This window comes from Mercenaria mercenaria, unplaced genomic scaffold (assembly GCF_021730395.1).
Source record: "Mercenaria mercenaria strain notata unplaced genomic scaffold, MADL_Memer_1 contig_662, whole genome shotgun sequence".
NCBI lineage: Eukaryota > Metazoa > Mollusca > Bivalvia > Venerida > Veneridae > Mercenaria > Mercenaria mercenaria.
The window spans coordinates 19,371-35,206 of NW_026463551.1; the positions used below are offsets into that span (position 1 = coordinate 19,371).

The 15,836-nt window shown below is 34.9% G+C and overlaps 1 protein-coding gene across 1 annotated transcript in view; it reads left to right on the forward strand.

Annotated features, from left to right (window-relative positions):
* The first annotated feature begins 302 nt into the window (after positions 1–302).
* Positions 303–15,836, forward strand: part of LOC123543639 (uncharacterized) — a 35,998-nt gene continuing 20,464 nt past the window's right edge. Inside the window, exons 1-3 of the mRNA XM_053536012.1 lie at positions 303–893; positions 1,673–1,831; positions 3,772–4,456. Coding sequence (XP_053391987.1) covers positions 321–893; positions 1,673–1,831; positions 3,772–4,456 — 1,417 coding nt within the window. The 5' untranslated portion in view covers positions 303–320. The remainder of the gene's footprint in view (positions 894–1,672; positions 1,832–3,771; positions 4,457–15,836) is intronic.

Below are 15,836 nucleotides of genomic sequence, written 5' to 3' on the forward strand. Positions count from 1 at the left end.
GCTGCAGAACTTAGTCATATTTCTCGATATAAATCTAATAACCTATAATCCCTGCATGTCTCATTAATTATTTTAGACTGCCTGATTACATAACGGAGTAATGTAGATTATAATATATTGAATTTACGACATAATATTCTGGTGTAACATTTTTACGTTTTTATTTTTTAGACAGCTGAATACTAAACAGGACTGCATTTTAAAAGTGAAATGGATTTTCGGCTGTCGAACCTAAAGATAACGACAGATTAAGATGACCCCTCGTGCAAGTTAAACTTACATTGAAGTTGAATTGTGGATTACGCTGTCCTAAACAAATCATGGCCACTCCATTGTATGATCCTAAACTATCAGGAGCTAAATTCAAGAATTGGATTAAGGCTGGATTAGGTGTGTTATTTACCAAAGAAGGTATTGAGCCTTTTGTTCATGATGAAATAGAACAGTTCCAGCAAAACTGTTTGAGTGACATTTGCAACAACAATGGACTTCCTGCTGGTACCACGTGTTCAAGTTGTTGCACAGAAAATGTTGTTGTTTGCCCCACGAATAGAATTTGTAATGCAAGACGTGGAAAATGTAACTTCCATAGAAATTCTGCCACGCAATATCTCCCGTCTGGCTGCCCTAACAAGATATGTCATAATTTCAAAAGCGAGATACATCGTGCCCATCGATACTACGGTCCATCCTTTAAGAACACTGATGCTACCCGGTGGTGCAGCAATCCATGGGAAGTTGCTAAATGTTTCATGCCACCCGATGGATATACGGACGCGGCGGATGCAGCAGAGACGGATTTCAATGGAATCATCAGTGTTATTATGAACTATGAAGCATTTCAAACGAAAATTCACGACGACCTTTCCAAAACGTACAACATCTTTGAACAGGTAACTCATCACGAGTTTGATAAGACGTAATTTCAGAACTATTTTTGTCCCTGTATTCAGAAGTCATTTGTGTGCGCATTATCTGTCCGGTAGTCAGTTATTCATATGGTCCATCCTATACTTACCCGGTTGGTAACACTGCCATCAAACGAGTGGTATAAATTTGCATAAATGCTCCTCATAACAAAATGATGTGTTCCTAAATCCATGGACTGGGTGCAAAGGTCAAATCACTCTTAGAAATCAAACATGTCATCTTCTGTTTAAATCCAGTCAATAGTTTGTCCATGCATAGATTGATAATTAAATTACATGCTACAAAAACGCCATAAGAAGACTATAAATGTATATTCTTTCTTACGACCAAGGCCACAAACTCAAAGGTCAAGGTCACACAGGTAAAACGTTCAAGGTCGCTTGAATTTCATATACTCAACATAACCAATTCCATTTTGCTTTATGTCTCAAATCTCAAAGGACTATATAGATATTTTAAAGATTTACATTAATTTCCTTGAAGTGTGGAATAGAAAACCGAGCGTTAACTATTATTTACAATAGACTTGTCACTTAACATATTTTCGATTTTTTTTTTAAAGGAAAGAAAAAAAAAACGAAAAAAAAAAACAATTTGCTGCAGTCTTCATAAAAACAACAAAAACACGACAGAAACATATGAAAAAAATGCATCGCTTGAAATAAATATTTGCAAGATGAATCATGTATATACATGTTGTATTTTGTTTCTGAAACCATTATTTTGTGATATTTGTTAACAGGGTAGAGAGGTAGGCAAAGCAGTACGACATTGCCCACAATTAGAGATGGAAGATATAGATCTACAACAGTATTTTAGTATCTTACAGAATCTGCTGTCAGATCCTACATGCTTGTCTGCTAATACAGCTGCGCAGAATGCTAAAAAGAAATTATTACAGGTTGGTTTTATTGTAGATGTATGGAAGAATCTTTCAAAAGTATAAGTATCACTAGTAGTTGTACAGAAACAAAAGGACACAACAATTACATGTATGCATCTCCGTATGTGATGAGATGTAATGTAGCTTGTATACATCCCTGTTTTTTTCTGTCCGTCACAGAAAGAAGTGTTCGAATTACTCTTCAAGAGCTGTTTGTTTGATTTTCAGGAAACTTTATAGACTGAGAATGTCACGGTATAGAACTTGAATTTGGCGAGAAAATGTGTAAGCGGCCGGGTAGCTCAGTCGGTAGAGCATCGGAACGGTATTCCGAGGCCCCGGGTTCAAATTCCCGTCTAGCTGCACATTTTTCGTACCTTGTGACATTTGGGGCCCAACATAGGGCCGTTGCATGCTTGCTTGGTCAGCTTTACGACGCTTGCAATGTTACCATTATGTACCTCCGGAATTCATGGACAAATTTCCAATTTGTGGGTGTGTCTGTCACGGTACGGACTTGATCATGTAAGGGAAGAATATGTGTCAGGCAGCCGGTTAGCTCGGTCGGTAGAGCACACGCCCCTGTAAGCGAGAGGGTCCCGGGTTTCAGCTTAGGACTGACTGCACATTTTTCTCACCCTGTGACAAGAACAGCGTTTTTAAACCTTCAATGAATATTTATCAACATGCAGAGTTGTATTCTCCCCCAACTTCGCTCCTCATCTCTGTCAACCCCAAAACCCCACCACCCCGATCAGGCACCCCCTCTACCCAACAGTATTTCCATTTTTCATTTTCTACCAAGTTTCATTATCAACATGTGAAGTTACTCTCATCTGGTCACACCCCTCACCCATCCATCCATCTTTTCATTCCTTTCCGGATATATTTCGTTGCCAGCATATTATAGTCGTCTATCAGAATTGTACACCAATTTAAGCTCTGAAACTCAGGTCAACCCTTGTAGAGCCATCATAGTCCTCTTGTTAGTGTCAATCTTCTAATGAACCGACGAGTTCGCTTTATTTGAATTTGACAGTGCTTTTCATGGCGTCTGTCACCAGCAACTTTTATTTCTAGATTTTCTTCTATTGACAGATATTGTATATCTAAAAATCATCCTAAGGATTTACATCAAACTTTGGTCAAATGATCACCTCATCAAGACGATGTGCAGAACCCATGTGTCAGCCATGCCAGCTCAAGGTCAAGGTCGCAACTCAAGGTCAAAGGTTTTAGCCTTCCATTTTGTGTCCGCTCCATATCTCCTAAACCCCTTCAAGGAATTTTATAAAACTTGGGTCAAATGATCACCTTATCAAAATGATGTGCAGAACTTACGAGTCAGTCATGCTGGCTCAAGATCAAGGTAACAGCTTTTGCTCAAAGGTTAGAGCATTCCATTGTGTGTCCACTCTGTATCTCCAAAACCCTTTGAAGGATTTTCATCAAACTTGGGTCAAATGATCACCTAATCAAGCGCTCATGAGTCAGTCATGTCCATTTAAGGTCAAGGTCACAACTCAAGGTCAAAGGTATGAACTCTGTATCTCCTAAACCCCTTGAAGGATTTTCATGAAACGTGGGTCAAATGATCACCTCATCAAGACGATGTGCAGAATTCATGAGTCAGCCATATCAGTTCACGGTCAAGGTCACAGCTAAAGGTGAAAGGTTTACCCTTTCACTATCCATAACAGTGGCGGGGGATTTAGCTGTCGTTTAGACTGCCTTGTTAAAGGTAATCTCTAGTGTTTTGCGTTAGTAATGTTCTATATGTAGTGTCAAATACTTAAAATGAATTTTCAAAAATTATATCTTCCAGTATGTATTTTTACAGATAGTATTGTTATAAAGATCAGTGTGCAAATTTATCTAGCAAAAATGTAATAATTAATAGTTAAATAAAAATCATTATCTTTCGATATTTCCCTATAATCATTTTGAATATATTTTAGCTTCAAAATGATACCTTAGTCATTGGTAAAGACGATGTCCGGAAAGTTCTTGATGATGTTGGTAAAGCAGTTCAAGATGAAATAAGGACTGCAAAAGAAGATTACAAGAAGGATGCTGAAAGGCAAAAGCTAAAACTTATCAAAATGACCAAAAGATATGTTGGTGCTATTGACAGACATGGAAAAGCGTTAGTGTCTCAACTAGATAAAGCATACATATCTGCAATGGATGAAATAGAAAAACAAGCAAAGAAATCGGTTGAAGACGTAGAAGCTGAAGGAGAAAAGCAAAAAGAAGATATAGTTGCAGAAGGACATACTGTTAAGAGAAAGTTAGCAGATGTTGCTGATCAAGAAGTAAAAAGGTTGAAAACAGAGGTCACTGCTGAAATTAACACGATGGAAACGGAAGCCAATACTCAGGTGAAAACAATTGCATCAGAAGCTGATAAAGCTGTAAAACAAATAGCGGAGGCCAGAAACGAAGGAGTGAAAGGAATGAGAACAGAGGCACTAACTCGAATGGAACACCTAAAAGAATATACTGAGGAAGGGGTTAACAAGTTAGAAGTCAAAGCCAAAGCTGGAGTAACAAAAATTAATTTAGAAACTGATGAAGCATTAAAGCAGATTGAGAAATCAAAAGCAGAAAGCAAAGAAGATATATACAACAAATTAAAAAATGGTAAGTGTATTTTCTTTATAACCTGCAGTATTTTCACAAGAAACGTGGGAGCTAATCATATTGCGTCTGACTAACTTTAAGCCTTATTTCCAATGCAGAACAATAATGGGATAGCTTGCGTGTCACTTAAAAATATTTCATATGAAGCATTATTTTTCTTCGGTTATTAGTTTAGGATTTACTTTGAATGTTTCAATGGTTGTCATATTTCATGTAGTATACCATTATATACATAATCTGGTATTTCAGTAAGCCGGTTCAAGCTTAGCCAAAACAATTACTGGCTCAAGACAGTAGAAGTTTATATTGATAAAGTTTATACATTTTTAGTTCGTATGATTATCACAGCAGCGTTGTTTGTGTCATGTGGCGGCCGTAGAATGTATCCGTACCTTCAAACAGAGCTGTTGTATTTCGATCTCTTCAGGTCGTTCAACACGACATTTATGTTGTGTTAGTGTACTGTTTATATTTTAGCTTGTTCATTTCGGCCTGGTTGGTTCCAATACTCCGGCTTTAAAAGTTTTGGGTATTGTTTAATCACCTCTGATATGGCGCCTGCTTTTTAAATTTGCCTTTTGGCAGTTTCTGTGATATGCAGGCTCAATAACCACAGATCCCCTTTCTAAATTCTAAGTTTAGTTCTGCCCATTGTTTTCTTGTTTAGGGCAGTCATTATTTTTATCTGGTGACCGTACGCCGCTTTTCATGGAATTGCATTCTGTGCATCATTAAAGGTTCTATGTGCACTACCATATGAACACATTTGAGAATGTCTCTGAATTACATTCTGGTACTTATAACATGTGTAAATGCTGTGTTCTGCTAAACCCGGGGTTAGAGGGTGTAGACGGTAGCTTGCACTTCCACTTCCATCAATGAACAGGTTCAGTCAAACCGAGCCTGCAACAATTTCGTTTTTGTCGTGTTTGGCGACCAGTAATTCTTTTACATAAACATCTTCTCCTCTGAAACTATTAGTCAGAATAATACCAAATTTGGTCTGTAGAAGCCTGGTGAGGTCCTCTATCAGTTTTGTTCAAATGGGGGAATTTGGCCACTCGTACGGCTAAAAATAGACAAAAACCTGTCTTAAATGAACCACTTGATAGATCTTCATCAAAATGGCACTGCAGCACCATTATTTTTTATTTTATTGTGCCCTTTATCTTAAACAGAATATGTAATATAGTAGAGACAAAAGCATTTATGTCTTCGCCCATAAACATGCCGTTATTACAGTTATTAGAACATTTGTTAGTTCACTTCTAATTTTTAGTGGATTAGCTTAACAGAAAATGAGAGAGTATCTACCTACATATGCGATAATAAATTGTCATGCTTTGGAAAGTATGAATTATTTGCCTCTAAAGTAAAAGAAATTGAAAAGTTTACTGTTTTTCACTATATGTTCATTATAAACGACGGTGATACTTTTAAAACAAAATTGGAAGCAAGAAGATGTTCAGTTAGAATAAATACTTTCACATTGAATTGAAGAGAAAAAATTGAAGTTTACTGTCTTATCTGGTAAAATATTCACAGACCAAAAGACATATTTGAAATTTATCAATTTCCTGTATAATCTATTGCTTAAAGTAATATCAATAGGGAAACCAATATTGATTATCGGATAACTTTCAAGGGGGACAACCTACTCTGATAAGCCAGTCAAATATAATAAAAGCTGGGAAATTGCCTATTAAACGATATTTGGCTACATGGTCCCCACAAAGCTCTACAGACTTTTATATTAAGAAAATAAGGAAAGTAAAGAGCAAGAATTTGATTGTTTTGCATCTGCATGAAAATAAATAAAATAGGCCTATTTGTAATATTAGAACAAGGCAATAGAAAACAGAAACCTGTATAACTAGAGATAGACCATAACATTTTCATTGAAATACATTAAATAAAGTCTAGAAATTGATTTCCAAGTCCTTGAAATGAACAAAAATGATTCCACAAATATGCAATATATTAATGGATCGCGATAATTTTATTTTAACGGTACTTGGTAAAATCCAAAACCAGGTAAAGCAGGTGTATTTACGATAAGTGGTGTTAATTTGTAGTAGTATTATTAACTCTAGATATGATTCAGTAATCCATAACAGATTTGTAGTCAAGTGGATAGTGTGTTGGATTTTTATTCTTTTTATGTTTGTATGCTGTAGGTTCGAGTCCTTCTTTTTAAAATGATTTTACTAATTCTATTTTGCAGGTCTTTTTTATATCGTCTTTTGTATTTATTTTTTCTTTCATTCTTGCAAGAATTTTCTCTATTCATTCTGCAATGTTAATAGATTTAATATAGATTCTAATATGAAATCCTCTGAAAAATATAAGAACTTAGTATAAGTGCACGAGAAAATCATGATACAAATAGTTTTACCTGTATTCTTCTCCAGGTAAAAAACATGTTAGAAAAAGTTTTTTTTAAAAAGTATCCCGTCCTGTATCCGAACCAGCACCATAAGCTTACAAATCGTACGTGTTAACCACTAGACCACGCCGCTTCTTACATAGGTTTTGCGATACAAGATATTTGTCATGTAATGTGTCCAACCGATTTCCTACTTCATTGTTATTGGTTGATCCGGTATTAGTAAATAAAGGCCACAGTTATCGAGTTTTGTTAATATGATTGTTTCACTAATATCGATAACAGAAATTTTAATATTTAATTCAAAGTTGTGATCCGCAAAGAATGTCAACTCTTGCCTTGGGCTAGTTTTTTTTTAAAGCAGAGATATTTATTAGTTTACTTCCCTTGCAATTACACAATAGAGTAGAAAACGAAAACGGTTTAAGACACAATATTATACATTTGTGCACAACAAAATCGTTTAGGATTTATTAATATGTGTTTGATTTACCCCTGAAACACTGGTTCCTATGATTTTGTCAAGTTGAACTTACTTATGGTAAAAATTAACTTTTAACAAGCCGATAATAAAATGAAATACCAGTAAGTATTTTATAGTGCAGATAATACAGTTTGGCTTGTATCAAAATGTCACAATAGAAGCACTTTTGTAATACAGAACACATGGTAGGATTAGTAAAGGTGCAATTATATTGATCTCTTTTTCCTATGCCTAGTTTAACACTAAAAACATTCCGTGGACACTTTCACCTCTTAATTATAAGACAATACCGTCTGAGCTTTCTTACCTGCAAAGGCAATGTAAGGGGAATATGTCTGTTTGGTTCAGAGTTATTTGATCGGTAATTGTAGCTTCCACTTATGTACCACCTTAAAATAAAAGCGGTAGTAGACCTTAATGTCCTATCTGGAAATTAACGAGAGGATCAACGGCAATGTTTACGACAAACTAAATATGTTTGTATATTGATTCTTTAACATTTGTTAAAATAATAAATAAATTACCACAGAGACTCATTATCCATGCAAACTTCACAACTTTTATCTTGAAAGTACGTAATTCTGAGTATTTTAATGTTTTCGGCTTTTCTGTACTCGTATTGAAATGTCATGCGTAATCTAAGAAAATGGATTATGGTAACTGATGATTTTTAGAATATAGCTGGGCTCAAGGTAACTTTGATTTGTAATACCTATTTTTCCGTTTCCATTGATATGTTCGACTTGGTTATTATACATTATCACTACAGTCTAAAACGGTTCATGTTTCAGTAGTAAATAGTGATACTTTTATGTAAAATAATGTTAAGGCATCGCCACAGTCACAACTCAGTATCAGTTCATATTTTCAGGCCGAGTATTTTTCTCTTGACAATTGCACTAAAGCCTTAACAGCTTAAGAAGCATATGGTGATTTATTGTACATATGCTGCTTGTAAAATGTTTGAGTCTCGTTTAGACCGAACGTTTACCCCAAAATATTGAAATTTTGTGTGCAGTCAAACTCCAATATAAAAAATATTACAAAGACAAAATTAAGTTAATTTCATAGTACAATATGTATACCGCAAACTGTTATGGATTTTTGTCGAAATTGTTCCTGGTTATTGCATTAGACACAAAAAGACAACCCCATGTAAATTTAATTTAAAATGTTGTTTGTGCATGCATTACTGACCACAGGTAGCCAGGTAAACCTATATACATAATCCTATAATATCACCTGTTTATATACATGTAAATTATGTGTGAACAGATAACACAAATTGGATATTAAATTGATGGTGTTTGGATTTTTGTGTATAATTTAGTAATCTTGTAAAATTTCAAAATAATTTCTGAAGACTTTATTCTTCACAGTCTGCTTTACAATTGGCTGTAATTATCTTTGAAATGTATTGAATATATATTGAGTTTGACTGCACGTAAAATTGCAAAATTTTATCATAGAAAAATATCAAATAAAGGCATAATACAGGTAGTGAAATGCACATCCTTTTACTTGCATATGTTAAAACATAATTATGACAAATTTTATGACTGCTTAGTCATCTTTTATTTTTATGAAATTTTGCATGTAAAACTTTGAGTCAAATGGCCGCCACTGTAGGCGATGCCTTAACTTGGGAACGAACATCGTGATCTATATATCTAAATGTGGAAATCAAATGCACTCAGTCCCACTAAGACAGGTTTAAGCGTTTCTTAAACAAAAGATCAATTCCGAAGGGCCATCATGTAAAACAGTGCTTAAACGTTTGCTTGTATGTCAGAGACATTGAAAGATACACTAATTTTGCCACCTCATTTTAGGTTAACCTTACTTGAACTGAACTGCTCCAATAACATTTTGTTCGATTATAACACAGGGCGCTTAAAGCTCTATCAATAGATATATACATTATTATATCCCACCCACCTAATATACTATGAAATATTTGGCAAGTAAATGGCGTATTTTCAGTCATTTATACCAGCTGATAACGTGAACAGCATGTCAATAATCGATGTAAACAAACTTTCAGATGAAAGAAAAACGTTCACCCTATGTAAGCTGAGCACAACTAGCGAAAAAGATATTTTAAAGTCGATCAATTTACCAGATAACTAACACTATCAAAATCGTTGTTCTGCTAGTCCGTCATACCTTATCCAGCTTCCGGTTATAAAATTCGAGGTAAATTACATTGAAAAAAATCGCCATTAACAATTATTACCAAACAACAATCGTCTGGTTAATGTGCAACCATAGTGCAAAGAGCTACAATAAAAAATGTATGTTATACTTCTTTGCACAGTGATGGCTACGGTGTTTCGATAGGGCCAGCGCTTGCTCCCTGTGAGCGCGAAGCTCGAAGGGACGACAATACGATGGCGAAGCGCGACAGTACGATGGCGAAGCGCAATAGTACGATGATGACAACACGACACTGCGTCAAAGGGCAAGTGCTTGCTCCCTGTGAACGCGAAGCGCGAAGGTACGACAATACAATGGCGAAGCGCGATGGTACTATGGTGACAGTCCGTCGTATTGTCGCGCTTCACCATCGTAGTGTCGCGCTTTGCCATCGCACTGTCGCGCTTAACCATCGTAGTGTCACCATCGTACTGTCGCACTTCGCCATCGTACTGTCGCGTTTCACTATCTTTTCTCTGTTTACTTAAGGACCGACTTTAATTGAACTCTGTATTGTATAGTATTGTCAAATCTGTCCTATGCTCAAATACGGCTATAGTATTATTGAAATGAAAATCACCAGACCTGATATTAACTGCCCGGCAGAGTGTCATGCAAATCAATATCATCTGCCATTATGATATTAAAGAAATGTCATACCTTATTATTGTTTGTAATGACGTATTATTCCAAAATAGGCTCCGCTGGTTGGCCTATGGCTATTTTACATTGTTTACGTGAGGGATAATAAAAAGGAATATCACCCGACCGTGTATCATTTATGAATGAAATTACATTTTATTCAAAATTAACCTCTCTGTTGAAAAATAAAATTGGGTTATTATAACAGTAGCTTGATCTGGGATGCAGTATTCGGCTCAATTGGACTTTGCCAGATCGGATCTCCCCTTGGAAAATCCACGAGAGCCAATACAAAGTCCCAAATCTAGCTACTATTATAATGATCCTTTTATTATATACCGTTTTTTTATGTGCGCTATCTATAGGAATGTGTCGGGTCATGCATATTAATGAAAATAGTTCGGCAGCATACAATACGGAATGTACAATACGGAACTTAAAAGGTACAATACGGAATTTTTGTCTGTCTGTTCATATTTAATTGTGAAATACAAGCCGATTTTTTACAGAATTTATATAGATATATAATATATTTACATGTAATTAATTGTTTTGTGAGAACATGTTGTTTAATCGGCTAATATATATTTCAAATTATATCAAGTATTTATCTGCCGGCTTCTTTTGTAGATCATTTAAGAGGTCTATAACAATTACGGGATTCGACCCGTTCGCTCGTTTGCTAGTCCAATGCTCTAACCACTAAGTCAAAGAATCGACACACTTACGCAGTTGTCTGAGATTAAATTTAAACGTAAAAGCCATCGTAAATATCATTATCACTTGTCTGTTTCAAGTAAAAAATTTCGACCAGTTTTACATATCTTGAAAATTGATATAGACATCACTTTGCTGTAAAATTTTAGCATTCAATTTTACACAGGTCTTAAGCCATTTCTGAAAGTTATAAAAACTTGCATACTCTTCTGTCTAAGTGGAGAAATATAAAGACCACATAATTCTTCCAAGTAAATTATTAATTCGCTAATGAAAATTTCCGTAAAGTAACATGGAACATATATGACAAAGTTGTATTTTAGAAAATAACCCAGTTAAATGTTCATGGTATATTTTGTAACGTTTCCGGGCGTGTCAGAAATAAGATTAACAGTTTAAACATTTTTAAAGGCAGTTTTTAAGTACAGTAAACCTCGCTTATAAGGAACAGCTTTGGACCTCTTAAAATTGTTCCTTATAATCGAGGTTCCTTATATCCGTATAGCGAACCAGTTCCTTGTAACCGAGGTTTGTAGAACGAACACAATTTGTATAGCGAACACTATTTGACTGTCGTTTGAAAAGGGCTATGTGTTTACACTCCGAGCCGATCATGAATCTTTATGTGAGAAAATTGTGAGTCTAGTAGCAGTACCGGTCCTTTTCTAGAGAAATGGTAAGGTAAACTGCCTGCATGTATAAGACTGAAATAGTGTTGAAACACGGCGTTAAACCTGAACTAAGCCAAAATGTACATCGGCAAAAATGACCATAGTTTGTGTTTATTTTTATCGGTTATTCTTGTCTTTATTTTTTGAGATGTTGCAGTTTCTCCCCTAACCTTGCTCGAGAATAGGCATTAATACTAATATAAAATAAATTTCCATGTATATGTACAAGGGAAATATCGTATAGAACTCAAATCTACACAAGGAGAAAATAGCAAAATCAAAACAAGAGCTCGTAGAACACAAAATGCCCCATTGATGCATTCAGTAACTGCACAAGGAACATAAATTATTTGGTCACTGTGCACAAAAGTTCTACTGTTTTTGGACAAAGTGTCCTTGATCTTTGAGAGGGCATCTGCTGGTCATGATAAACCTTTCTAACAAGTTTCTTGATCCAAGGCCCAAGCATTTCTAAGTTATCGTCCAGACACATTTTAAATGTTTAAAGTCACTGTGACCTTGACCTTTCACCTACTGACCTCAAAATTAATTAGGGTCATGAACTGGTCATTATCAACCACCCTATTAAGTTTCGTGCTCCTAGGCCAAGGCGTTCTTAAGTTATCGTATGGAAATGGTTTTACTGTTCCAGGTCCCTGTGTTCTTGACAATTGGCCTACTGATCTCAAAATCAATGGGAGTCATCTACTGGTCATGTCCAACCACCCTATCAGCTTTCGTTATCCTAGGCCAAAGCATTCTTGAGTTATCATCCGGAAACCGTTAAAATGTTTATAGTCACTGCGACCTTGACCTTTGATCTCTTGACCTCAAAATCAATAAGGGTCATCTGCGGGTCATGATCAACTATCCTATGAACTCTCATGATCCTAGGCCCAAACATTTTTGCGTTATCATCCGGAAACCGTTTAACTGTTCTGGGTCACTGTGACCTTCACCTTTAATCTGCTGACCTCAAAATCAATAGGGATCATCTGCTGGTTATGACCAACCACCCTATTAACCAGACCTGGGGTAATTAAAAATGTAATTGTAATTAATTGCAATTAAATTACATTTACCAAGTAATTGGATGTAATTTGTAATTGGGTCATTTATCAATTACATGTAATTGTAATTTAATTAATTACAGAACAGTTTTAGGGTGTAATTGACAATTACATTTCAATTACTTTCCAATTACATGGCACGTGCTAATCCAGTTTGTTGAACAAATAGTATATATAATTTGTTCAACAAACTGGATTATTATTTTATGTTTATTACCAGTGACACTTCACTTTAACATGCTAATATGCATTTCATAGCTGTGAAAAATAACAATAGAATATTATGGTAGGTGTTAACCCCTTGGACATAGCTCCTTTGTTCTGATATTTGGTTTCATTAGAACCAACTGGTAATCTTTGATGATGTTTGTCACTATGTTTTTGGAGAAAATGATCAAATTAGGATTTGAAATTGTTATTTGCATAATTATTATTTAGATTTTTATTGGAGCAAAAATTGAAATGCTTAGCATTTAGTTTAATCATTTTTTATCTGTGATAAAATTTGTTGTATTAAATGATATAAACAACATAGCATTTCACAGTTCTAACAAGATAAAAAATTTAATTATTATTGTAGACATTATGAGTATTCTACAGTTTTAGTGACATAGTTATTCTAAGGATGACTCCTGAATGTTTTACAACTTATTTTCAATGTGGTCCTTTGGATAACTTGTAGTGTCAAGGATAAAAACTTAAAATATATGTTTAAAATGTAAATGATTAAATACTGAACTAGACTAGTTAAATTTGAAACATATTGCAGAACCATGATCCTATAAACTTCAGAGAAATTCAAACCTCAGAGAAATACCTGACTTTACATGCATCTTCTCTAACCGAATTCTGCTAGACGATGTATTAACTATTAATTAGGACTGACTTGTAGCTCCTTTTGCAATAATATTAAAGACAGAGTAATGTTCTCCCGCAAACACAGATTTTAATTTGAGCTTAAATTCAATTTTGAAATAATTGAAATCAGTTTACATGTGGATTATCATGTTTGTGTAGTACAAAGTAAAGAACTTTGCTGCAGTGTTCATGTAAGAAGCTCCACATTTGGTATTGTAATTGAATGTAATTAATTACAATTTCCAATGTAATTGTAATTTAATTAATTACATTGTTAAAATTCATGTAATGGTAATTGTAATTTAATTGGACATTTCTCAATGTAATTGTAATTTAATTAATTACATTTTAAAGTAATTGACCCCAGGTCTGCTATTAACGTTCCTAAGCCCAAGCGTTCTTCAGTTATTATCCGTAAATTTATTGATCTACATATCGACCGACAGATCGGCCGACCGACCGGCATCTGCAAAACAATATAACCCTCCTTCTTCGAAGGTAGGCATAACAATACATACGGATTAAAATGCAAGTTATACCTTTATAGTTTTGCTATTGTCCATTTTAGCACCTGCTATAATGTTTACAATTGCAAAATTAGTAAACTGGACTGTTTGCCATTGTTAATCACACGTAATTAGCATTTTTATTCAGGATAGTATGAGACAATAATGACCTTTATTAATATCCTAAAGTATATATATATATATAATCATAATCATCAGGGGAGACATACATGTATGATATATATGATAAGTAACGGTAGGTAGGGAGAAATACAGATAGAGGAAACCCATTGGGTATTTTTCCTTGCACTGTTGTTGCAGGTTAATCAAGATCTACACTGGTCTAAATGGCAGAACTAATTGTGCCAAACAAAACAAGGGTCAAAGCAATACCATAGTATAATTACTACTATTGGGGAGCTAAATAAAGGGAAATAATTCATACAAGCATAATACGCTAATCAAAACACAGTTACTCATCTTTCTTGTTTGTAATACCTACTTCTTATAACCTTAATAAAGAACAAAATATAAAAGATACCAGATCGGCATAAGAGGCTATGCCAAAAAAAGGGGGGAGAAGGGACAGAAACAAAGTAGGGGTTGGTAGTGCAGCACTGGGGAGATTCAAAAACGAGCTGTACAGAGAAAAGATAAATTGTGTAGTGAAAGCAGAGATAAACAAACACTCCATTCACATTGAATTTGTTTAATTTGTTTTCTTTTTTGGCGTTAAAATGTTCAAGTTCCAGTAGCATTTCCATTTGTGTTTTGAACAGTTGAAAGCTTGGAACTATGTTAACTTTCTAGTTCGACATTGATATATATATAATAAATTTCGCATTCAGTAATACATTCATTGATGCAATGCTAATAAAAAACGCGTGTATAAAGTCGACTGGTATCCGTTTTCACTCTTCGAATCATTAACGTAAGTCTCAGACGCCGGGAACCAGACTGTGTAATTGAATCGCCGCGTCCGTTTCATAATACGCTAATATTAGGGTGTCAACTTGGTTAATGCATCATTTCTTATTTAAATTCTTATCAGCTGTTGTAGGCGTTTATAATAACAAACATTTCGTAAGCTTTATACAAATGTTAAAAAGTTAAATTAATCCATTCATCTTAATAGTCGGTATTGCAATGATTCCATTAGAGTCTAAGTCCGCTAAGTTATTAAAGCACCTTTTTTACAGTAAATTACTTTTACTAAATTGGAATTAGTTTTGATACTATCAGATGGTTCGTGTGCCATTCACGATAAAAGTCTTTGTTTCTTTTCTTGTCCTGCTTATTCTATTTCTTACTCTCCTTCTTTATCACTGTCTATTCAGTAACTGAGCTTGCCCTGGCTTAGTTTTGCCCCCACCACTTCTAGAAATCGTCTTGCAGTATTCAAAGGATACTTCAGAATTTTGTATTACTTGTTTCCATTTGACAATGGTTAGTCACTTATGGTTTATTGTCATTACTCCTGGCGGTATCCTAATGAGGCTGGAGACACATCTTGCATCTGCATCTGTTTGAACCTCGAATGATCTGATATAGTTGCCCCTCGCACTTTTTGCTTTCGCTGTACATGATTTGGTGTTTGTGCTTATGCTGTAACACGTTTTCCGTCTTTTGTGTATATTATAACATACTTCATACATATAATACAGTACACTATAACCATTAGCCCTTACGGAGAGTGCATCCGAATCATCACTTTACACTATCAACGTCATCTTTGTCCAGAATCTTGTATGATGCTTTTTCCAAGTTACTTTTTACCTCTGGTTATACATAATACTTATGAATGCTGGTGATATTCACAAAAATCCTGGAGCATCTCCCAGTCATTCTTC